At 39.2% G+C, this 25,815-nt stretch overlaps 1 protein-coding gene across 1 annotated transcript; it reads right to left on the bottom strand.

The window, feature by feature from the left end:
- Positions 1-1,077: 1,077 nt before the first annotated feature.
- On the bottom strand, positions 1,078-15,337 carry asic1c (acid-sensing (proton-gated) ion channel 1c; the record flags this gene model as incomplete). The annotated part of the gene is made up of 11 exons (XM_083889438.1): positions 1,078-1,156; positions 2,121-2,173; positions 4,721-4,792; positions 5,241-5,320; positions 6,128-6,219; positions 6,427-6,580; positions 7,019-7,075; positions 7,188-7,338; positions 11,255-11,382; positions 12,209-12,359; positions 14,696-15,337. 11 exons carry the CDS (start codon positions 15,335-15,337, stop codon positions 1,078-1,080), a joined length of 1,659 nt encoding a protein of 552 aa, XP_083745564.1.
- Positions 15,338-25,815: the final 10,478 nt, after the last annotated feature.

Here is a 25,815-nt window from a genome sequence, read left to right as displayed (position 1 = left end):
TGAACACCTTTTAAGACACAATAAGGAGCAAACACAATTATTAGAAAAGGCAGAAGAAAGCCCGGCGCTTTTTGGTCTGATGGTTCCAAGGAAAGAGGGGCCAACATTTACAGCATGCTTAATGCTAGTACTATTTTGTGACGGTCACCATGGCAACATTTTCCCAGAAAAATGGGAATTATAAATGGAAATAAAAATGTCCGCTATATAAAGATACAATCAACAGCCTTCATTCTTCCTGACTCGCTCTGTCTTTTATTTTTTTATTTTTTTTTTAAACCTTAATGAATTGTATGTACACAGTGAGTCAGGTGGAGCACAACTGAATATTTGCATATATACACAAATAGTCAAGTTCCTCCTCTGTTTTTCAATCGAATAAGCACAGTTGTATAATAACGAGGCAATTAAACGCCTCAAAGTAGCAAAAGGCAACATTTAACACAGGATTCGTGTTTTGATTCAGGTCTGAGCAGCTCTTTTCTCCAACAATCGGCTCTTCAACGTCGAGCAGATTTTTCTAAAAAGACTCCTGTTCTAACTAGTGACAGGTATAAGGTCACTCAATACGGCATCGGTTTGATGCCGGAGACACAACACTGATAAGCTACACACACCTACCCACATTTTATTTGTATTTTTTTTTTAACCTTTTTGATCACAGGAAAACTAGCACAACAGTAACTCGTCTCAACACGGGTCAGAGTCGCTTTTGGACACATTTATCTTCAGTGATTGTATGAACCTTTAAAGTGACTGCAGAGGAAAAACAATTCCATAAAAAAAATGAAACATGAATAAATTAATGCTGATGCCTTGACATGGCAGTTAAACCTGAGTTCTGTTTTGGAAGTGGTTTCTCTTCTTTCTTTTTTTTGTTCTCCTCTGATGATAGTATTCTATTTCTATTCAGGCATTGATAAACTCTATACTATATGTGTGTTTGAGTTATACAATCAACCCATTTTTCTGTTAAATGCACAAATTATTTCACAGTTTGCTGTCAAGTCCCCAGGTGTGCAACCCCACCCACATCCCCTACTTAATGTTGTCAACAAGCAAACTCCTCAAAGTTGCCTAGAGTCGGGTGACGAGGTAACATGTTCGGCGTGAATCCGAGACTGTCCGAGTGACTCCGGAGTGTGTCACAGGTGCTCTGCAAAACAGAGGGGGAGGGAAGGAGGGAAGACGAGTTCAACCGGGTTAGGGGAAGGGTGATGACGATGAATAGTCAAGGAAATGATGCACAGGGAAAAATAACAGCAACCAAAATGACCGTGGAAGGATGCAGAGAAGAGAAATTTAGCCAGACACGTGGAAAAACAATAATAATGGAAGACAATGAATTATAGACATGTGGACAATAAATGAGGTAACACATACAATGGATTTTCAAAGAGGAGGTTTCAAAGATGAGCCACAGGTTGTGAAGAGTTTTAAAGAAAGTTGGAGGGAGGAGGAGAAAGGTGAATGACAGGAGGGACAGGAGAAAGAAAACAGCATATTTTAGTCTTTGATTTTAAACTAACATATACAATTGTATATGTTACGGAAGTTGAAAACATCCACATATGACTGCATTTCCCTGTGTGTGCATTACAAAAGAAAAATGTTGATATGTGCATAGCAACAATGATCATTTCTATTTGGCGCCAACTTACTGCACGCAAACATGTGATAACGTCACAAAGAAATGCATCTAGTGATGTTATCCTGGCTGCAGGGACACAAAATGGGTCTCATGTGGCTCCGCTCTTTTGTACAATAATTGAATAAATATGTCATTTGTTCTCACAGGAGTGCTGCGTTATAACCTAAGGGAAAGGAAGCATCATTATTTAGTGGAAGGAGCGAGTTGTCCGGTTTTTTTTATGCATTTGGAGAATCCAACCAACTCATGTCTTCAATCAATACAGACACACACCAGACTATCCTTTCCTGACACAGAGGTAAATAAATAAATAGATGATCACCCCTCCCCCCCCCTTTTTTTCATGGCTGTCTATTAAAGGCAACCAAATCATTTGTAGTCACTGGAAAAAAATGATGTATGAGATGGTCTAGTAGGAAAAAGAGGGACAGCATGGGAGGGAGCAGCTATTATTGATGGGGTGTGCTACCTGGGGGCATGATTAGGCGTGACACCAGGGCTGGTTGGGTTCTCTGGAAACTCCTGGAATAGACACGATGAAAAGAAAGATGGGTGAGGGTGAGTGAAATGAAAATAAACACAGTGCAAATGCTATTAGTTAGAATAGTGGGGAATAATGCGAGCGCATGTTCTCTTCTCCATGGTAGCAGTCAAGTAGTGAAGCATACCCCCCCCTCCTTTAATAAGCAGGGGAAGAAGGCACAATGCAGCTACTGTCATTCAGACATGTGGACAATCATTGCAGAGAATGAAAGTCAAACTATAAATAGTGTCACAAGCAGCTAAATGCATCGCTTCATTGTCAGGCTGTTAGAGTGGAGATGTGACAATGGACTCGTTACTGAATATGAGAGAGAGAAGCAAAGATGATGGGATATAGTTGGCAGACAAACATACAGCATGGCATGAATGGAGAGGAATATAGTAAGCAAAAAAACCTGTGTCAGAAAAATGTGACATCCTCTAAACCACAACCTCCTCCTCATCTATGTTGGCTTAAGTCAACATAAATCTACTTCTACTAAAAAAAAAAAACTGTTCTTCTTCCCACATCTGCAATCAAACCAGTTTCTGAACCTGAGGCAACCAAGCATGCAAAATTACAATCATTCATGCAGACGCAAACACACAACTTGTTTTCATGTCTCAAGAAACAATTGCACAACAACCTACTTTTACATGTTTTGGGGTTTTGTTTTTAAGATGAAGTCTTGGGCTTTTTTTTTTTTTTTTTTTTTTTTAATACAACAAAGAAACAGAGCTGTCAAGAAAGCTGGATGCCGACTGTTAGATCCAATATCCTGAGGGACAAACAGAAACGTCTGAAGTAAAAGCTGCTTAATCGCTTTGAATTTAAACAGCAGCAGTGAAGAAGAGAGGTTTTAAGATTTTGTTTCAAAAGTCATTTACAGAGTCTAGTGGTTTATTGTTTCAGTGCTTTTAACCGATATTTGGACATGATCACTGATCCCTATGTGATGCAGTGAAATGAGTAGTTGTAGTAGATGTTTTTCATTCAAATCAATTTGAATGAAAACCTTTGGGAAAATGAGTCGACTTATGTCTTATTAACGTCAGTAAACACAAGTTTCAGCTCTTCTTCAATAGACCATGATGTTCATTTTGGAAATGATGTTCTCATTTAGAGGAAAACAGAAGATACAAATCGTTTAAAATCTGACATGGTGCTGGTCAAATAGAAATTGCTTCAAATGTGGATTTGTTTTGAAGCTGCATGTGTCCATGGTAGATAGGGAATGATCACTATTGACTTTATTGTTTACACATATTCTAAATGTTCCATCATTACACTGTTTAATTAGTTTTAGTGTCATAATTTATGTAAGTTTTTATACAGGCAAGATTTTGAACATGACTTCCACTGACATGACTAATAGTAAAGGACAGCATATAATTTTACTCTATGGACTTTTGAGGATTGATTTATATAAGAAGGCATAACACTTACTTTCAAGTGTCAAAATAATGAAATACTGTCAATAATAATAGTAAAAGTCAGCTAACGTCAGAAAAAAACAGTTTTCTATCAGATAGATCGGATTTTGAACGCAACAACTTTTCATGAAGCTTAGATTCAGCATCATGTGCAGCACATTTGCTGATTAGAATGTTAATTTTGGTTCATAAATAATTTTATCATATAGAACAGTCAGCAGGGGAAGTGCCTCTAGGTGCCCTGTGTTCAACCACTGGGCTCAACAAAATGCTGTGATTTAGGAAAGGAGAGGAATGCCTCTCAATGCTCGACTTCATTTTGAACTTAAAATAGGTTTATTGCCTCGAAGGCTTTGTAAAGGAGTTGATCATAAAAATGTTAATACGAGTCCCAGAGCCCTTTATCCATCTCTGCTTTCTGCTCATTCATCTACTCTCGCATGAATCTATTCTGAATTTGCTCTAATCATTCTGCCAGACAAAAGCAGCCACAATATAACAGTTCTTCCTGCTCCAAGTGAACTGTAATTACATTTAATCATAGGACTGAAGGTGAGATCCGTGTAAATTTGGCGAGTCATAAATGAAAGTTAGCGGAGAGGAGGTTGGATGTTTCACTTCTACTTGCATGCACTGAGGGAAAAGGACACTCGAGTGTCAAACAATTTGACAAACCATAAAAAGCCAAGTGAGACAAGTTAATCGAGTCTGGTCTTTGTAAATATTCATATAGAGTTCATCTATAAAAACCTTTGTAGATTTTTGCTTTCCTAGGGCATTACATTGCAGTGCTTCTCTGTGATGTTCACCATGTAAATAAAAGACTGATATATCTGTAATAATATTTCTGATGCATCTGATTATGCATTCACACTGTGCAAAAACACAAACAAACAATGTATGTAAAAATAATGACTGCTCTCTTGGAAAAAAAACAGTTTTTGCAGAAATGGTTACATAACGCGTGGCTTTGCTTTCTCTCTGATGCTGTTCATTAGTAGCATTTTAAGTATGAGCAGACATGTGTTGCTCTTGCTGCTGTTGTTGCTGTTGTTCCTGAGCTCATTACATTCATTTCATTCAGTCAAATCCATTCTGAGAGACTGTAATTACCAGATTGTCGCTCTGGCAACGCTGTGGCCGTTTCTTGCGTACGAAGTAACCCATAACCTTGTCCTTAAACACCTAAATGCAAAAAAACCCATCAAATTACACATTTTAAATCTACTAAATACACAATCACTGACATGAAAAAAAGGAAACATAGCCAGACAGACACTGTTAATTCATGTACAGTCGAAATATTAGCTGAAAAAATGTAGCTGTAAAAGGAAAACATCTTTGACTATAGAGTCACAACCACAGGCTGATTAGTGTAACATTAAGTCTGTGGACAATTATATCAAACTATTGCTTGATTGGGCAAAGTTATTCTACTTCTCTCAGAGCCCCCACCCATCCTCCAAATGTTTTTTTTTTGTATGTGTTATTGTAAGGTTAGCAGCATATGATACACATGGGATGATCAAATGCTAAGCAGGGAAGAGAGAATGCATTTGTCAAAATAACCACTAATAATCCTTGGTATAAAAACATCATTAAGAATTAATGGTTATTCATTTTTTAATTTTACCTCGTATAGGTAGTCAAATATTTCCAGTATTGTTAAAACACTGGCTCCGATGAACAGCCCCATCTGACCTCCAATGTCACCTAGAGAACGAGAGATGAACAGATAAAGCATGGGCAGGTACAGCAATTGAACGTTCTGTGAAACCACTTTTAATTTTCTATCAGACAGGAAATGACATCAGCCACAGTGGCTAATGGGAGCTAACAGCAGTCAGTTAGCATTTAGAAAAGTGATCATTTATAGGCTCTAGCAGGCACATTGCCGTCATATATAACATATGTATCCACTGGACAGATAAATCCTCTGAGGATGGAACTTTGTGTAGGACTCTGTGCTGCAGTGTAGAGCCAAGAATAGAACTTTTCAAGGACTTCCGGTTTTCATATACAGTTGCCCTCGCCAGCACTCTCGCATGTTTTACGGACAAAGCAGAGCTCCGCGAGACAACAATTTCAGGAATTTAGTGCATTGTGACGTCCCAATGAGTGCGGAAGTCAATATCGCATGTTTTATCCTCTGCACTCCTCTGACTGAGGAGGACCACAAAAACATGAGTCATCTTTTTGCACACTTTGCCCACTGATGGGACCTCCAGAGTCCCAAATATAAGGATTTAAATGTTTAAAAAGTGGATTTTGCATAATATGTCCTCTTTAATATCAGTCTGAATAATCTAAGCAAAAGCATCACATTTCAGTGCATCCAGCCCCAACGTCTCATCAGAACCAACCCGGCATCAGATTATTATGTCTTCAGCCTGTTTCACGACTTCAAAGAGGAGAAACCTCAAACGCCATGTGTGTTCACACATGGTGAGACGCAGCAGCGATGGCCCGCTGAGCGTGCTGAGTCTGTCACGGTGGACCCAAAACTGAGAGAATGCTTACCGAGAAGCCCTGCAATTTCATAGGCCTTCTTCTGCTCAATCTTCTCATAATTCAGCGCTTCAAAAAAGATGTCCAAGACCAATATATTTTCTCTGGAGAAAAGACAGACAACAGCATATGCAAAAGGTGATATTTCCAGTGAGATTACGCTACACTAAACCATAACTCACATTTCCTAACTATCTTTGGTTATTGTTACATTGAAGGTGAACGATGGAGACTTGGGTCTTGCTACAGTACATCCATCCATCAACAGAACAAAAGCAAAGAGGCCATTACCTGAATAACTCACAACTTACCCAATATACTGCTCAGTTTTGTTGAATTTCTTAGCCAGATATTTAGCAGATGCCTTACTGGGGATCTTAACCATGGACAGCTCCTTGCCATAGCGAGTCATGTTGCAGGGGGTCTGACAGACACAGTAATCGTTGTCTTTCTCTACCAAAAAGTCTGTGGATGATCAAAGTCATTCAAAAAACATTGCGGTGACTACGACAAATCAAACACACTGCATGCAGTTTGTGCTAAAAATATCTTCACACGACGGAGAAGCTACATTCGCTGCCATCGTTCACTTTCCATGAAAGCAAGTAATAACTGAAGCTAAAGGAAGAGGGAGAGAAAAGCACTCTGGGATTTATTTGATGCCAGTGAAGCACAGACACATTACAAATTTCCCAAATGGGATTTTTTAAACAATAATTTAACTTTATTATTTTTGCTTCAGTGCTGTCTGAGATTAAAAAATAAATAAATAAATAGATAAATAAATAATTCCCAAGGTAAAGCTGCAGGGGTATTATCTCAAGGCTGGGATAGTCTGCTACTGTATGCAAAACTATCACACAAATATTTGATTCATCTACAGTACAGATAGTTTGGGCTCACCTAAAGCAGGGTCAGCACAGTCTTTGTACTGCTCAGGTGTGCAGACTGTTGAGGTCCCTGTTTGAAAGAACAAACATGGAGATAATGACACATCGAATATGAACGTGTCACACAAGGGCACAAAAGTATGCACCATTTCCCATCTGTTAAGTCGAATCTAAACTGATACCTGGCATGTGAACCATCCTGCAGTTACAATTCTCCAACAGGTACCGGGTTTCACAGTCAATACGGCAGGCGGTGATGCTGTACGTGGAGAAGAATTCAGACTCTATGGGGGTAGACTTGCAATCTCCCCAAGGCGGAGGGAGGTACTGAAGCTGAAAGAGCAAACGGCACATTTTCCCCTCAGTATATAAGCACAACCAATATCAAATTATAAAAAAAAAAAATCAAAATCAAACAAAGCAAGTGCAATGCAGCACAGATATGCAGACAAGAGGACAAATGTAAAGTAAAAACCCCAAAATATATGCATACGTTTAAATGAAAATGTGCACGGAGACGATATGTGCATAAAATGTCCAACGACGTTATTGCTCATGTTTTGCAGCAAGCAGACACCATGCAGGGCATTACTAATGCAGGTCAAGTCCACAGTAGGAGGCAGAGTACCATGGGATTAGAGACGGGCTGAATATAAATCTGTCAAATATGTCTTTTCAGAACAGGACACCACAAGCAACAGAACAAATTAATGCAATCTAAGAATGAGAGTCAGAACAATAAACAGTTTTTATGGTAATCAAATGGAACAGTCAAATAAATTTACAAGACTTTACACAGATAATATCGTTTTATTGAGCAGAAATGCGTCGCTGGTATATTGAGTGAAATAGTTCCTAATTAATTGAGTTAATGATGGTGGTTTTATTGTTGAGTAACGATTTAAAACAGCGGTGTGCGTCTACAGTCAGTTTTAGAATGGATTGCAGATGAAGTGTATATACACATGGTCTCATTGGGGGAAACTCATTAATGGGGTGAGGAGAAGGTCACCGCCGTTATGAGTAACTTGGGGAATTCTAATTGAACCATCTAATGAGGACTATTTTAATTAATGTGAAGGTTTCTGTCCACATTAATTATTAAATGTTTGCATTATGTTTGGAGCTTCCTTTAACAACATTTTTCTCTGCAGATTGAACATGTTGATATAGAACCAAATGCAAGACTTTCAGTCCATTTTAAAAGTCTTGTTTACAGCAATTTACGACAACAATGCCTACAAAAAATCTCCAGGACTAAAATGAACCAATTATTTATGAAGGGCACTGATGCCTGCTTGGGCGTTTGAATAAATAGCACTAATTGCAGTTGGTGCTCGCCAACAATCGATTCTCGCAGGGAAATTACACTTTTGTCAAGCGAGGGTTCACTGTAATTCCCAATCATTTCCACCAGCTCCCACCTGGCTAACTCTTGACAATGTCATGTCATTTAGTCGATATAGAGCGACAGAGATAGAGTACAATTCACTGAGGAGGTGAATTTAAATGGGCAAACCTGATTAAGACTTTATTGAACTCCAGTTCTAGTCTAGAGACTCTCATAACTGGAGTTACACTGGAGATAAAACAATAGTGCAATAAATGCTGGATTTCAAACTGATGCCAGTGTCCTTGTGGGTAATAAAAATTAAAATATGTAATGAATCACATTTGCTGGTCCCTCCAAATAACATTAAGGGGCAGTCCAGTGAATCGACCCATTGACACATAAAAATAAAATGTGAAGAGAACTATGCATGACAGTAAAAAGAGCAAAGCCAAGCAAAAGCTCTCATGATGATACAGACACAGATGAAAGGCTTAAAGCTGAAATGAAGATATCTACAACAGAGAAGACAATGGCGACAAGGAGCGACTGCAGATGTTATTCAGCCACACAGACTGGAGCTGAGGAAGTGGATGCCAGCAGATGAAAAGTATGGAACCTGATGACACGAGTGTAGCTGTTTTTTTTATTATGTTTTTTTTTTGTTGTTTATCCATCTTTGGCATGCAGCAAGCCCAGACAGTTATACGCTACCCTCTGCTCTTGTGTGGAAACAAACGTTTGGAAGCCGGGGGTGACCCCGAAGCCCAGCTGATGAGGGAAAGGAGGCTCTGACTGAGAGTGAAGCTGAACCTTTATGCCGGCCTCATAGGACGTCTCATCTAGGGCGAGGGGTGAGGGAACACAGCCCACATAATTATGAAAAATAAGATTTGAGAGGTGCAACAGTATAGTAAGGGAGAGAAAGTGGTCACCGCCTCTGTACAGTCAGACAACCTGTTGTCAGCACAGCAACAAGACAGCTACAACACCCACTCTCACGTGAAATCTCTCTAGTAAATCTCCTTTACATAATTTGTAAACCAAAATGTGATGGCATATTCTTCACATTCATCTTGACGCATAAGTGACAGTTTTGCATTAAAAAGCAAACTCATTTAAAAGGGCTTTCAAAACTTGTTACGCACTATAGCACCATCGGAGACTGACTGAAATCACTGCCGGCCAGATTTTAACGACAGACCTAATTCATTTAGCACATCTTCTAGGTCGTAAACACGTCTTGTGGCCGACACTGGGATGGGAACGTGTGTCATGATTATTAATGACAAAGCATGCACTTCTGCTTCCTGGAGGAAACTTCAGTGATGGTGATAAACAGATCAGATTCTGTTCTCTTTGGAGATGGCTGAATGGTACACCATGTACAGAGAGAGACAAAAAAGAGAAAGAGACAGAGAGAGAGCGACATACTTTATAAATCATATATTTAAAAAATAAAATAAAAATTTGTCACATTTGTGGTGTCCAAGTGTCTGTTTCAAGAAACCAAAATTCTGCCTCAATCATCCCATGTTAGTCTGTGAAAAGAGGGGTGAAGATTTTATTTGATCCTTTATCACATGCTCAGGAACTGACCAAGACCATTAACTTTAGGAGCAAAATCATTTAAAGTAGGCTCGATTAATTCTTAAAGTAATGAATTTGGTTTACTGCAGGAGTATCCATTACTTAATTCACAGGCAATGGCTGTGTGGTATGAATTTTAATAAGCCTAGAGCACAAAAATACACTTGATCTCAGAGGTAATCGTCGCAAAAACCTACAGTCCTTTGTGACACGGCTGCTTGACTTACAATGAGGGTTTTTGCCGTTTGACAGTGGAAATGTTCCTGATCTGACGATGCTTACTTTTAGAAACCACAGAGTGTGTGTTATTCTAGTGCAGACAAAAGAGAGTGCTCTACAGTTTCATTACATTTGGATAGGAAATCCATGTGAGATCAGTATTAGGAGCCTTCACTCAGGCTTTCTAATCAATTCAGACTCAACTATAGTTATTACTTGTCATCCTTCACTGGCAGCAGGGGACAGTCAACAAATCTGCTACGGGGCCTTTGTGCTGTCATTGATAACGTGCAATAAGACAACACATTGCTGTGGGTCATCTATGGATACTTAGTTTAATTGTTAGTGGATGTGTAAACTAAACTAATATAACAACAAGCTTTCCTGCTATCAAGACACATTAAAGCTGGAGCTTCCTCTTAATTTAAAGTAAAGCTTTGAAACTGAGTGGAAGTGGCAGCTAATAGCTCAATATTATCACTAATGCCGCTGAGAAAATCCCTCATGTTTTAATGTATTTTTAAGGCTGTTAATTATGAGATTAATTCGCAGTTCAAAAACATTTTAATTAGGTTGATGTTATATATATCATAGTTAATGTTTTGATCAGCTGACCAGGTCTGTGTGAAATCCTTAACTGGCTCTTCAAACATGCCACAAGAGACAGTTTTCAAAGCATTCAAATATCTGTTATAAGATTTTTTTTATATTCTCTTGTTACTGAGGCTCAATATGGAAAATAAAACATATACTCTGCCAGATATGTAGCCTGCTGTAGAGTCTGAGGTTATTTGGCATAGATCAGGACAGTATGCTTGTACGCTTGCGTCCAATCATTCCTTGGCCCTGGTCGATCAACGAACCTTGGCTGCTATAATTCATTGCTTTCATTTATTGTACCCAGATTCATTGGATGTTTATTTATTTAACACTTTAACTGCGCATTTCCCACACAAGATTAATCACAGAGCAGATTTTGCCCCATGCTCTGTCACACAGGTGTAATGGGCTTTAGCCAGAGAGGGTTTGAGGACAAACACATAATGAAGCAGAGCAAAAAAAAAAAAAGGCGAGGGGGGGTTGCACGGGAGGAGGCTGAACGTTAGGTACCAGTTGCTGCTGACATGACACAAAAGTTTGAAAACCAGGGGCCACACCAAATCCCAGTTGGTCAATGAAGGGTGGCTCATTCTGGCTGTGGATCTGAACCTTGATGCCTGCTTCGTAGGAGGTCTCATCTGTGGATACAGCACGCCAGAAAATGGAACAAAAGGTGTGGATGGCTATGGAAACCCACTCTGTGGCCCTTAATCCTTCCCACTAGCAGTGAGTTGTATATGGACAGAGATTTTCTAAACACGCCAGGAGCTAATGTGGAGAAGAATACTCATAAGTTAGTGGGGCACAACAATATTTTATAGGTTTACATCAAGGATTTATTACTTGCTCGTTTGCTTGGGAATATATGGCACAGAAGGGTTGTGGTTCACCATGGAAAGGAAAAATATGCCACGTCATGTAATATATCAAGATAATGTGCCTTTAAACTTAGTTGTACGTCACGTTGTGTGTGGAGCAGAATAATGCAAAGATTTTGCAGCAGTGATATCAATGAATGATGAGACCTGAGGAATCTTGGGCTTTTGCTCTGCCTCCACACCAGCGACAGCTGTGGGTGCATGGAGTCATTATGTTTTCAGGTCCTATCCTAGCCTGTTGTCATGAATGCAATATCTCAAGAACACCATGAAGGAATTTCTTCAAATGTGCTACAAACGTTCACCTGTACTTAAGGATGAACTGATAAGAATTTGGTGACCAAAAGTCAAAAGGTTAAAGTCACTGTGGCCTCACATCCCTCCCATTCTTGTAAATGCTGCTATCTGAGAATTTTCTGCCGTTTACATGATGACATTTTACATTTGAATGTGGCTTGACTGGTTGGCAGAGGGATAGAACTGTATTTAATCTAGTTTTCTTTAAATAAAGTGACACATCTTCATGCTCAGATGACAAGACAAATGTTACTGTAAATGTCAGAATGGTGAATAGAGCTCCACTGACCTGTCTCTCCCCACACAGGGAGGTATTCATCCTGCTGAATATCCAACATGATCTCCAAGCCGTTCCCTGTGCCACCTTTCAATGTTGTCAACAAAGGGTTGCCATCTAATCCAGAATTGAAAGTGTAGCATTTTCCGTAGCGTGTGTAAATCTGTGAAGAAAAAGAGGGGGGGAAGGTGCATTTTATAGTGTTTCAGTAGCGGCACAGCACATGTGTCACATGTCAGCCAAGACCGGCAATAATTGGAGAGGTTTTGTGATTACCTGAGAAACCACTGCTAGCTCTTCAAAGACACCTGACGCTGATTTGAGGAATTAATGAGTGCTACTTAGCAGCAGCAGCAACTACCAAACTTTATCCCATTCCCTGCACATTTCCCTTAAGTCATTTAAAACGAATGCACTATTTGCTATCATTAAAGAAGACACACTTGAGGCTGGAGTTAAATTGGGTTCGTAAAATACATTTGTGTGTGTCCTGACTTAAAAAAACATCGTAAGAGACCAAATCCGTGCCAGTAAAGCTCAGTGGTATTTAACAACTGATGTGCAGTCACTGTGGTGAGTTTGCTCACATCAAATGTCTCTGTGATGTAATGAACCCAGCTGTCTTGATTTATATTCAGCTCTTACTCTTGCACTCACAGTTACCAGGCTGACATTTCATTCACAGTGATTGGGAAATGATCGTCCATACAGGAAAACAAGCACACGTCTATCATGATTAGACTTGACATTTTGAACTGAGCTCGTTCTTCATCGTGGTTTAAGACAAAATAATTAAGCATACAGGTTGAGAGGCTGAGGAAATGTAGGAATACGACAAGATGCAAGTCAACCAATTCCATATGATCATTTTATAGATTTCAAAAGCAAGATGTAAGGTGTTGTAAACCCTGCACACACCCAAATAAACAAAAAATGTAGGTGCTGATCAGTAACAGGAATACAAAATATGAGCAAAAATGTGAAAAACCACCACATTACTTTGTTCATGCTATAATGCATGACAATTAAAATAATTTTACTGTGTGGTAGTTTTTCACTTTTGATTAGGTATTCACTTGCTTGCATAGTTCCAACATTAATAATACCCATACCAGTTTAAGTTGCAGCTTTTGGCTGAAATAATGAACCCCCGGCCTCCACTACCAATTAACGACAAAAGGAAATACAGGAATATTCAGATACTTTGCTGCTCAGATGCCTCCCATGCCTGTTGTTGATCATTCACACCTCAATTACACTCCACCTGTGATAAATTCATTTGGCATTCAGTTTAAATATCAAAGCAAAAACCAAGCCAAATCCAAAATACTATTGTGGTAAGTGGCCAGATGACATAAAATTCAACCAGCATGCCAAAAGCAAAGCCAATCTCCAGAGATCAAAGTCAGTGTTCCATATCCAGACTCAGACAGACTCACATATAGCTGAGACAGATTACCAAGCTTTGCTCCTTTGCCCCTGCTGGTTATATAATGAGGGCTGCAAAGAAGAGTAGAAAGCATCTAACGAGTGAACTTCTTTTCCATTTATGGTAAGATAATAAAATAAGACATTTATTGAGTCATAGCACAGCTAGACCATGTGTTGCTTAAACAAAACACAGCAAATGTAAATCCCAATAATGACCCCAAGCTGGCCGCGATAACTGAGTTTTTTAGAGCGCATAGTTTTCACACGAGTCTCAGTCCAGTTAAAGCTATCACAGTTGGACTTTCACAACTTGACTTTAGATTAATCTAGTGTGGATTTGCGTCTAAGTCTGATGGTTTAATACCAGCGTGTGCTTGTGCTGACGAAGCGTGGTCACAGAACTATTTTCAGTGCTGCAAAAATAAATTTGCCTCTGTGAATGCGTGCTTAACTCTCACCACAGACATTTGGCCTTGTGAATGTTTTCTGATGGCCATAAAAGCTGCAAGTTTGTGTTGAAAGTATTTATTGGGGAATGTTCCAGTCTGAATTAATTAACACTCAGGTTGGGAATTGTCACCCACTTTGTTGCTGTGTTAAAGGTACAGTAGACTTCCATCTGGTGTTTTAAATTGGAAACTCAGCTGTAACTCTACATGCCCTCCAGATGCTTCATTAGCGAAAGTAACATTTTAATTTGGATTGATTTATGACATTTGCGTTTTTAATAATCCCCCCCCCTTAATATTCTTGGCAACTCAAAAATTCCGTACACACTGAAGTGACAGGTGAGGACACTGATTTTCCCACCACAAATTATGGTCTGTGCTTTGATTCCTTGCGTGAATTTCTGAAAACACAAATGTAATAATTCAAAAGCTGTCATGTTTGAGAGGCAACAACAGGACCGGCTTTTTTTGTGGCTTTGAAACATCAACACCTTAAAACATCCTTAGACAAAGCCTGCTGGAGGGAGCTGCGACAAATGCTTGCATGAATTATTAATACACCCTTTGAACAACATTCCTATTTACACCTGGTAAATGCCATGTTTCTTTCTGTACATACAGTGCTGAAGTTTTTGTAGGTGCATGCTTCGCCGCGAAACCTGCACTCCAACAGCATGTCTTCCAGCTGGTGCCCGAGGCGTCCTATCATTTCAGTGGTGTTGATGTGGTAATCGGGGGGTGGGGTGTAGTTGCTGAAGTCCAGCAGGTTCAAGAGACCCTGTTTTTGGTTGTCCTTAAGAATTGAAAGGCTCCTCTCCATCACGGTGTGATTAGGGTACATGAGGTCCATCCAGTATCCACTGTGATAAAGGTCATGCTTGGTCACAGTGGACACGCGGAAAACGTTCTTATTGCAGAAAGTGACAGCTGGGAAGGACAAGTTGTGAGCCCAAGCCATGTAGATCTTTGTGACAGCGGGGAAGGACATCAGGTAGAGGATTCTGTTCCAGGACCAGGTAGCGAGAAGACCCACACAAACAGAGAAGGCCATCATCCAGATGAAACGCTGCGGTTTTGATTTGTCTGCAGAGAAGATGAACTTCAAACCATGGATCTTGGTCTTCATTATAAAAGCCACCGTGATCTCTTTCCATGTTGATTTCAGAGAGCTGGAATCATTGGTTTGGAGAGTTGTTTCCTGGGCATCATGTCGCTTGTGTGTCCCCAGGGCCATCGATTCAGATGTGGATGCTTTGACCATAATTGCTCAAGTGTGGGCAGGTGCTTCTTTAGTAGATGCAGTCTTTTATTAGTCCACCCTGTACTTCCCTAATTTATAATCGGCTTTTCCCACAGCCATCTCCAGGCAGAAATTCCAGGTAGCAGCCAAGTCCTAATACACAGCTGTCCCACTGTTCAGGCTTAAAAAGATATAAACAAACGAAGTGAATTCCTTGGAGGATGTAAAATTGATTTACATAATGATTCCTTCATGAGAAAAACAGCTGAATCACGCCATTAACAAAAACCATCATGCGTAACCATTACCAGTCCTTCATCAATAGATAAATGGATGTGAAAATTGCAGATGTAAGCGATGGCTTCACTCGCAGAGGCAATCACTTTGAAAATCCGGTGAGGCTTACCCCTGTTGCTCAGGTCTTTCACTCCTCCATCTCCCTCTCCAGTGCCAGACAATACTTGCAGTTTTCACTGGTTTCTCTCTTTGTGCTGTAGCAGCCCAGAATCCAACTCCTCCCTTTTTGCACAGATTGAAGAGATGCTTTTTAGACTGTTGACTTGCAGCCTGCAGAAGCGAATATAAAGCTTGCTGCCTCTCTCTACAGTCGAATGGAGAATGAGGTGGAGCCAGTGAATGAAAGTGTTTTCCTCCGGTGATGAAGTAGACCTCCAATGGTATAAAAGAGGCGGGGGGAAGGTATCAATCAAAGTAGAAATAATTGTAATAAAGATTGTGCAAACGGAAAAAGAGAATGAAAACTAAAAAGGAGACGGGATCTAGTCGAAGGGAAAATATAAAAACTGCTTTAGAAATGAAATGGTAAAAAATCACGAGTTCTCCTGCTCTGCCTGATTAAAATATAATTTCAGAAATGTGTTGTAATAAGAGCTGACATTTTTGCTGCATGCAGAGGTGGCACTGGCTGGTATTAAAATGGCTTTGCTCTAATTATGTGAGGCTATCAGAGGATTCAGCTTAGCTTCAAACTATATTTTTTTATATTGTTAGATCATGGCTGACATGATTGGACCACAGATAACAGGATTTTACACAGTTTAAATATAATTCAAAATGATCGTAATGACTCATTTTATTATCAGTATACCCTACTATGTATGGAAGGAATAATCAAGCCACAATATTCTAATTAGTGCAGTGGTAAAAAGCAATGCTGGAGTCAAGTTCATACTTCATTTACATCTTAAAACATTTTGTTAAGACACCAGTGTTCATGGTAAATGTTTGCACGTACTACATTTGAAATTTCCTTGACCCATCATTTCACTTTTATTTGGCTGCAATTATTCTTTGCTCTCTTGTCACAAGAGAGGAAAAGCTTTTTAATCTTTCCCACCACAGACTTCTACCGTCTAATTTCCACCAAGTGTGCTTTAAAATGTCAAACATAACCACTGATTTATTCAGAGTGCCCTTCGCATTGAAATGTATTGTCTGTTTAAGTGCGTGCGCTGTGGTTTTAATGCAACAATTCTTTATTACAACTGGCATTATATTACTGCCTTGCTTCAATCAAAACCAATTGCAGGCAATTCTGAAAGTGAAGCCAAGTGTGCAGAGAAGGAAGGAGCCGCGTGATTACTGTGAGGATAATAACTAAATGTCATTAGATTCAGCTGTAATAATCACACATGAACTGTGTTCACACCATCACTCATTACTAGAGAACACATTATGAAGAAGATAACTGCTCCCTTTTCCACATGAATTAAAACTAATGCAGTACCTGTTCAATATGTACCTCGTCATAATTATTTGGTGAGTGAAAACCGTTACTTTTAGACAGCTAAAGTTCTGTTAAAAAAAAAGAAGATGTTCTATGTTGGTGCTCTTTTGGCATTATATCTGTTGCATTTCTACCAAACACCGCCAAAGTCACTGCTGCACCCATCGGTGCACTTAATAAGTCACCTGCCAAGTTTGGAGCCCGTTCAAAATGTTGAACTCGTCACACAAGCCTTTTTTTCCCCAACACATTTGTTATTTGACTAAGATGCAGAACTTAATTCAATAGGATTATTTCAACACATCACAATTCATTCTCAGCCAATTTAATTATAGCTCAAAAAGTTATTCATACATAATAAAGATAGCAGTAAGCCGAGCAATGTTCTCCGTGTTCAAAGGTTAAAAATCTGATAACATTAATGGATTTCTAGGGGCTGGGAAAATAAAGAAAACCCAAAGAAACAACTCCACTACTGTGTATTGTGATGTCCTCTGTGTGCAACTTCAAGGGCTTTGCAGCAGCTAAACAACTACATTAATTGTCTGAATAAGCCCATTGACGGCTACTATATGTGTTGTATCTTTGCAACGTGTATATTTTCTCCTGGCTTTATTCTTATGCCTTACGTTTCAACCTCTTATTCCTAATGTCCCATTTGATGTCTCACTATGGGAAACATGGTGTTATATTGATGAACATTTTACTAATATTACTCGAGGGTTATGAACATAACTTTACTTTTTATAGTGTAGAAATAAGCAACCTCAGTTGACCAAAGTGCTATCGAAATAAAACAAATAAATGCAAAAAGTAAATGTAAAATCCATGCACAATAAAAACAATATATGTCAAAAAGTGGGGTGGGGAAATTGTAATGCTGCACGAGTGGCAGTGGCAGTATCTCCAACAATATCACCTTATTACAGCTGGCCAACTGGTTTCTCCACTTATTGACCAGCTGCATTGATTTCCTTTATTCTCCATTTCTTTGAAGTCGGTCAATAGATATGAGGCACATTTAACTTGCGAGTTAATTGCTTGAGCTCATTTTGTCCTATACAAGCTCAGTGGAGGCGAGAGGCAGGTGGCTTTCTTTAGTCTTTGAATTACCCAAACGTCAGCGGTTTGAAATGAAATGCAGTTTCATTACACGCAGTTCAACATGTGAGTCACCATTAGTCTTTTTAACATCTGTGTTTTCAGTCTTCGGTAGTAGCTCTTCAGTTCAGATTTCAACTGTGTGATGCATGCAGGTTAAAGTTATTTGTTTTGCGTTGGACTCAAAATCACTATGATTAATTTAATTAACAGGACTTGAAATTTGAGTGCCAAAAGTGAAATACGTCAAAATGTTCAGATTTTTATTATTGACACACTGCATTATATATGTTTGGCCACTTGGGGGCAGAGCAACTAGCTGCAGCAAGTGTGATGACCATGGTCCATGTCATCAAAAAGGTTGATATAGCGTTGTTATTATGTTACGTAGTTGCACAGAACAACATCAGCATTAATACGCCATATAAGTCATATTTTTGGCCACTTGAGTATCATTGCCACACTCCTTTTTATCTTTATCTTGGTCATCTTTGCCTGCGAGTAGCGTAACTCCATGAGTAAAGGATGGATTTGGATAAAAATTTCTGGAGATGAAAAAATATTAAAATAGGGGACTTGCAAAATAGGGGACTGGAGCAGCCTTGAAAGAGGTTTGCGCTCTCTGAGTGGGATCCACTCTCTCCATTTCTGTTAACACCACACCAGAGAAATGTACCAATAGAACTAAGGGACACTTATTTCAGACTGTTATTTACATAACACACAGCCATCTTTTCCCTTACTCAATTGATTACCACAGCCACTGTAATTACAGATATTGTTTGCATGTTTTTCTTACTACATACTCAAGGTAAAGAACAGTGTGTGTGACTATGAAGTCTGTATTTTGTCCTCTGCACTTATGTTATCAGACAGACTATGAGTCGATATGGGTGACTGAGTATTTCCATTCAACTCGGAAGTTGAGGAAACAATTTTAGAAGGTAACATGGCACAACAATGTTGTAGAAATTTAGATCATAGGATTGGAGTCAAGTCTAAATATTGTTTTAAACAGATATTTGTGTGTTATTATCATTAAATGATTTAATTAAAAAATGACCATCAACACATGGCTGCAATCAGTCAGGAAAATAAATAGCTGGGAGCAAAAGTTAATGATTCTTCCTTCTTCTATAGTCTCCTCATTGAAAAGACACTGCAGCTCACACATGACTATTGTTCTCTTCCTGAGAATATTAACACGTTTCATCTCTGCCTCAATATTCAAGCATGTAATTAGAAAAACATGGTGTAATAATACAACTTATCAAATGAGCAACTGATTGCAGCATGATGGGAAATAACTGTGGAAAAAGAATGAATCCCTTTTCAATTTTTTTTTTTTATGTTAAACCCTGAGGCTGTCGGAGAATGACACCGGCCATTTTCTTTCATATCAAAGCCAAGTTGAGCCCCATAGGTCTCATTAGAGGAGGAGAAGTTTGAACAAAGAAAAGGAAAGAGCTCCGTCAAGGCCCAGTGAGAATGCTCAGCACAAAATGAAATCCTGGCCGCAATTAGTCACACATCAGAAACACACCCAGCAAAGACAGGGCCGAGACAAAGAGGGGGAGAAAGAAAACGAATTAAATGAATGTCCAGTTACTGTAGAGTTGGACTGAACATGCAGACAAACACAGATCTAGACTTCGTGTCAGTTTATAACTGATCAAGTAATTGTTTGGATAAAAACGTCAAAAAGACATACATGTATGTGTATGATATTAAAACTGAATCTTTTGAAGCATTTGGGCTAGTGTGCGAGAATATTGTGAAAAAGTGTGGTGATGTTACAGATGATTTTATTTAATAGTGACTGAGGTATATAATGCATATTAAGTTTAATACAACAAAGAAAAAATAATAATAGCACATAATAATAAATTGATTGATTAGGCAATTCATTAAGTGTGTATTTGTCATTCATAGGAATGTGAATGAAATTCATGAAATTAATATATTCGATTCATTTTAATTTGACAGATAGTCTTATAAGCACTTCCTTGTTTTAGCCTTAAATTGTTCACACATGAAAACGTGACATCCTTTAATATTTAAAGCTCGAGTAAATATAGCTGAATTGTAGTATTCCAAATAAATTACATCAAAATTTCCCAGCTGTCAGTTCTGGGTGCTTTCGTGAGCTTACTTAAAATGCAGCATGTCACACTTGGATTCACATGAAAAGTTGACAACTCGAGTCTCTAAGAATTTCCAGAGCTGAAGTCAAGGCTAGAAAACAAGCTGCAGCATCATTACACTGTGATTTAAGACCAAGAGTCACAGTAAAAAAAAATAAAACCTGAAGCATTTGCAATCAGGTCTGTCACTCTGGTGGACGGGCAGCTTCTTAAGCAGAGGGAGACATCTTGTGGCCTGACTCTAAATTAAACTAACCTCCTCCTTAGAAAGTAGCACAGCCACTCTGTATGCTGTTTGAGTAATGCAAGAGAGGCAAGAATGGATTTCTTGCTATGAGAGGCATATACTGTGAAATATCCCATATAAAATTAATCAAAAAGGGAGAAATATTGACATGTACTTTGAAAGATAAAAAATAAAATCCAACCCCAAGGGTTTTTTGGAGAGTATATTCAGTTTATATGTTATTGGTCATTAAACTTTCTCATCTTTTTATTTTTCGGAAAACGCAATTTTTTTCTCTGCCACATGTTGTTTTCCAGGTTCAGTAATGGAAAAAAGCAGAACAGGAGGGAGTGTTACCTTTTTGAAATCCAAAGTTGTTAACATCTCTGACACAGCATGTACTGTATATGCCCCCTGGCAGAGCGGCTGAAGAGCAGATGCAGTCTGAATCAATAAAAAAACAGATGCTGTTGGCTACACCCGAGTCTTTCTTCCCTGTTCCATCCAGACAGAATCCAACTAAAAAGAACATAGGTGTGCTGTCACTCAAGCTTTCAGTCTGCAGCCTGCAGTCACACTTTGATAAAGTCACTACTGAAATTTCCTCCCCCGGTACTTTCATTTGCAAAGGATATTTTTTTTCTTTTTTTAGCATGTCCTCATCTTGTTTGCTCAGCTGTAGGCTTTTGAATCTATTTTGCATGCTTGCTCGGAAATTAAGCAGAGTAAGCACTTGCCAGAGGCCCAAAAGTGCAATGTATAAACTGCCTGCAGAACAGTTTTTCCACCACCAGGTAAACATTTCAAAAACTCAAATACTTTCCTTAAACATCCAAGGCTGCACATGCATATCCAGCATTTATAGGTTTTTCTACCTGTAAATATAGAAAAAACCTTTGCCGTTTCAAACAATGTGTCATGTCCTGCTTTCCCTGTACAATGACACGTAATGTCGAAGGAAATCTCAGTTTACATGAAAGAAGAGAGCGATACAATACTTTGGAAGAAGCACTGCATTGCTTTTATTGGCTAAGAGAGTTGAATATAGATCCCATAGTCCATTAGTAGGAACAAAAGCTAAAAATAGGCTCGACAGGCAAGCCAAGATCCAAAGGAAGAAATCATGGTCCGTCACTTTGTCCCACCATTATCAAGTAAAGCATTATAATCTGGACATTAAGACATGCTTTTGTATGGTTAACATGCCAGAAAGCTGCTAATCTATAACATAACAAAACATAACATAACAGCAGTATTGGTTTTGGACAAAGCCACACTTGTGTTTGGTGTCTCCACCCAACAAGCTAATTAACTTAAGAGCTTCTGTCAACCAGCACCTCCAATGTCAGCCGTTGGCAGTGTCTGCTCCCAAATGTGCGCGTCAGCAAAAAGCATCGGCGTGCAGCATCCCTCCTATGAATTCCTTTACTACTTCTCTTCAGCGCCATTGATCGAACTGCCAATACTGCACTTACAGTAACACTGGCTCTCACACTGGCCTTTAGTGACACTGAGTAATGGAACAAACATATTAGGTATTTGCTAGTCGGCCTGTCATCTACGCTCACTGCCTAAGATTTGTTTATTTCATTGTTTGCACAGCGGAGCTTTATTTCATTCACCCCTCCCGCTTCACACTCTCGGCAGCATTATAATTTTGTGCTCCTTCACACACCTCTTCCCTTCATCTCTCCTAAAGCTTCCAGTTGTGCATCACGGCACTGGCTCGGCCCCAAAGCAGGCTGAATCACAATGGTGTCAGTCCTCAACTGAGTCCCAGTCCCACCTCAATCTAAGCACAGCACTGCCTCCTTATGCTCTCTCTCTCTCATCCTTTCTCTTTGATTTCCACATACTCTTAGCTCTCTTTCTTGCTCATCAGTTGCTATCCATCTTTCTTTTATAAAAAACTACCTCTCTGCTTTTATACTCATCTCACCCACTGCTTCCGTCTTCAACTCATTGTTACTGAACAGGTCTGACACTCAGTCCTGACTTGCGCTTCCTTTGCTCTCCAAAGCCAAACACAGCGTCCAAAACATACTGCAATGGATGATTGTGTATCACCACATCCTGGTTCTGGTTTGGCAGAACCCGAACACATCTCCCAACACCGCAGACACACCATAATGTAATATTAGCAACGGTCCCCAGGTTTGGTTTCAACAGAAGCCGATACCTTAACAGGAAGTTCAATCACAGCACATGATATCAACAGTAAATGGATAAATTTGCTTGGCACTGACTCACCAAAGCACTGAGCTGGTGATCGATTGAAATGATATTACACTAACTACTGCATGTGTCCTGCATATACACACTCTGACAAATGATTTATGTGGTCAAAGCCCGTGTTGCAGTTTTAATCCACAGCAGTGAGTTGGGCTGCGTTAGGGGTGTTTACGCTCCGAGTATTAATGAGACAATCAATCACACACACACACACACACACACACACACACACACACACACACACACACACACACACACACACACACACACACACACACACACACACACACACACACACACACACACAGCCACACACACACACACACACATACACACCAGTTCACAGACGGTGTGGATGCAACAGGAGTTTAATTTTGTTAATGAATAAATAAAGCCTTCACTACGACAGTTATTCGACTAACTGGTTGTGTTGAAAGTTCTCCTAAAGTCATATTCACTGTCTGATACATTTTTAGTAGAACACAGAGTCACGCAGAACGACAACTGGAAGAAACCACATTATCACTCACAGACTGATATAGGGACATTCAAGTCTACCCTTCTGTGTGTATTTATAGCACAGGGTAAAACATTTCCAGCATATACCATCTGCCAGCCTTTTAATATCTGAATTGTTCTCCTCCAGTGAGTTAAAATATCCTCTCACCAAAAAAAAAAAAAATGTTTCATTCATTTATGTGAGGGGGAATAATTGCACTTCAGGGCCCTGATATTTCCTCTCTTTTCTCTCAGTACCACTGCGCCAACATTCAGCTCATTAGTTAAAAACATCTGGTGTTTCCTGTCACTGTAGGCATGCTGAGAATGTCTTGCCATGGCTCCTTTGTTTGACTTTGAGACAAATGCAAATGACATAAACACATAAACACACAAGGAGGAGAGAAAAATAATAATACAGGGATTCATTTATCACGCAGTTAATTTTTTATTTAATTATTAAAACGTTGTGCTGTTTAATTTGATATCGAAATGCCTAAAAGTAAATGTTCTCATCCTTTTAACGAAATTCAGTTGACTAATTGATAGATGTTGTCTGGCCCCGGTGTGAGTCATCATGCAGTGATTTTGCTGAGGTACATTGTGGGTAATCTCAAATCCATCACATCTCAACTCCTGTGAGAGGACGAGCCTCTGAGCCTCCCACAGTAAGATCAGCAGGCCGAGATGAGGGAATTCAGGCAGCTCCATGAATCTTTAATTAGTCCCCTCTATACTTGGGGCCCCAGAGCATCTCCAGTTTCTGACATTTAGCTGAAATCTGCCCTTTGTGCGTGGGTATGTGAAAGAGCCAAGGTCATCTGACTGACCACACTTGATAACAAAATCTGCCTCGTTTCATTCACACTTTTTTGAATCTTGCGAGTCAAAGCCACTGCACCATTGTCTCTTTTTGTCTTATAGCAGATGTAAGGCTTGGAGTTGTCTCAAAAAGCCAAACATCATCTATCAATTTGTAACCATTGTCTCATTCCAAATAATAGTTTTGCCACTATTGGATGTACTAAGTAATTAATATAAATCATTTGCCTCAGTTTCACTGCTGCCAGTTTTTCAAAGAAAATGTGCAGCATGACAACCTCATCTTGGTGCTGGGCTTTCATCATTCAAATCAATGGCCCATTTCATCGAAATACAATCCTTCCCCTGTCTCTGCAGCATGACGATTAAGTTCCATTCAAATTCTGCTGACATAATTTTATCTCTTTGCTAAAGGCCTGAAAGATTGAGGGCAAAACGATGTGTTGAACAAAAATGAGTGCAGAGTTAACAAATATGACACTTTCATTATAAATATGACAATACTTTGTTTTTGTGTCACTCCAACGTTTGTTGCCTCTTGAGATGATCGTTCCTCTAAAATATGGTATTGTATGATCTTAAACAGCATACGTTTGCATCATAATGCGTGATGTCAAGAAAGGAAACTCCCATTTCTCCGTTGAGAAAAAAAAGACTAACATTAAGTTACAAAATAAAGAATTGGACACAGTGCAAGTACTGACAACACAATGAAAGGAGATGTGTTGCCACTTTAAGCACCAGCTCTTGTAAAACAAGATAACACACAGCTGCATTAGTATGCCTCAGAAACCTTTTCTTCACACACACATCCCATACCTGTTGTTCCGCCCCCTGAGCGACTTAATCTTTCCACAAACATGCTATTAATTATTTAAAAAAATGTAGGATTACAAGACCATTACTGAAGAAACAATTAAGCAATGACAACAAAATTGTGATGTCTCTTCCCTAATGATAACTGATGTGGATGTGCTAATCTCACCATGACAATGCTCACTTTATAAAGAGCCCTTCTTCTTACAGCTGTTTTCTGCTGTCATGTCATTCATTAAATCAAAACAAAGCAATTCATTTCAATGCAGACAGAATGACACTTTCAGAATTCAGGAAAATAACTTTTAAAGGCTGTTAATTCTCACTTTATAGTAATGGTAAATAGTATCCTTTTATTGAATACGTTTTGTATTTAGATTTATTTAGTTTAAATATTTACATATTCTTATATATATTAAGATATAATTTCTCATATTATAATTAGACTAGGGATCAGTGATTTGGCTTATAATTCTATTGTACTTTACATTAATTTGACTTGAGTCTAGAACCACGGAAGGAGCCGTACTCACTGTGGTGAAGTTCTCTGGACCACAGTCCTTGCCTCTGTATTTACAGTCAAGCAGCATTTCCTCAATGTTGTGACTAGTTCTCTGCACAAACTCCAGCATGTTGAAGGTCTTGCTGGGGAAAAATTTGCTGTTGTCTGTGGGCTGCCCTAAAGCAGCCATGAAGTCATCAAAATCACCCTGCTCCACACCCAGGACCCCAGCCATCCAGAAGATGTCGTTCCTGCGAATCTGGGACTTTCGATAGCGGTTGTAGTTGCACATGGTGATGGCGGGGAAGTACATGACAGGACTGTCCATTTCATCCAGGAGGGTGACATGGGGGTATTGGTAATATTCAATAATACGGTCAGCTACTTGGAGGAGGAAGATGGAAAGGGAGG

This window comes from Microchirus variegatus, assembly GCF_963457635.1.
Source record: "Microchirus variegatus genome assembly, chromosome: 5".
Taxonomy (NCBI): Eukaryota; Metazoa; Chordata; class Actinopteri; order Pleuronectiformes; family Soleidae; genus Microchirus; species Microchirus variegatus.
Note: the sequence above shows the minus strand (reverse complement) of the source record. Positions and strands in the feature narration are given on the sequence as shown.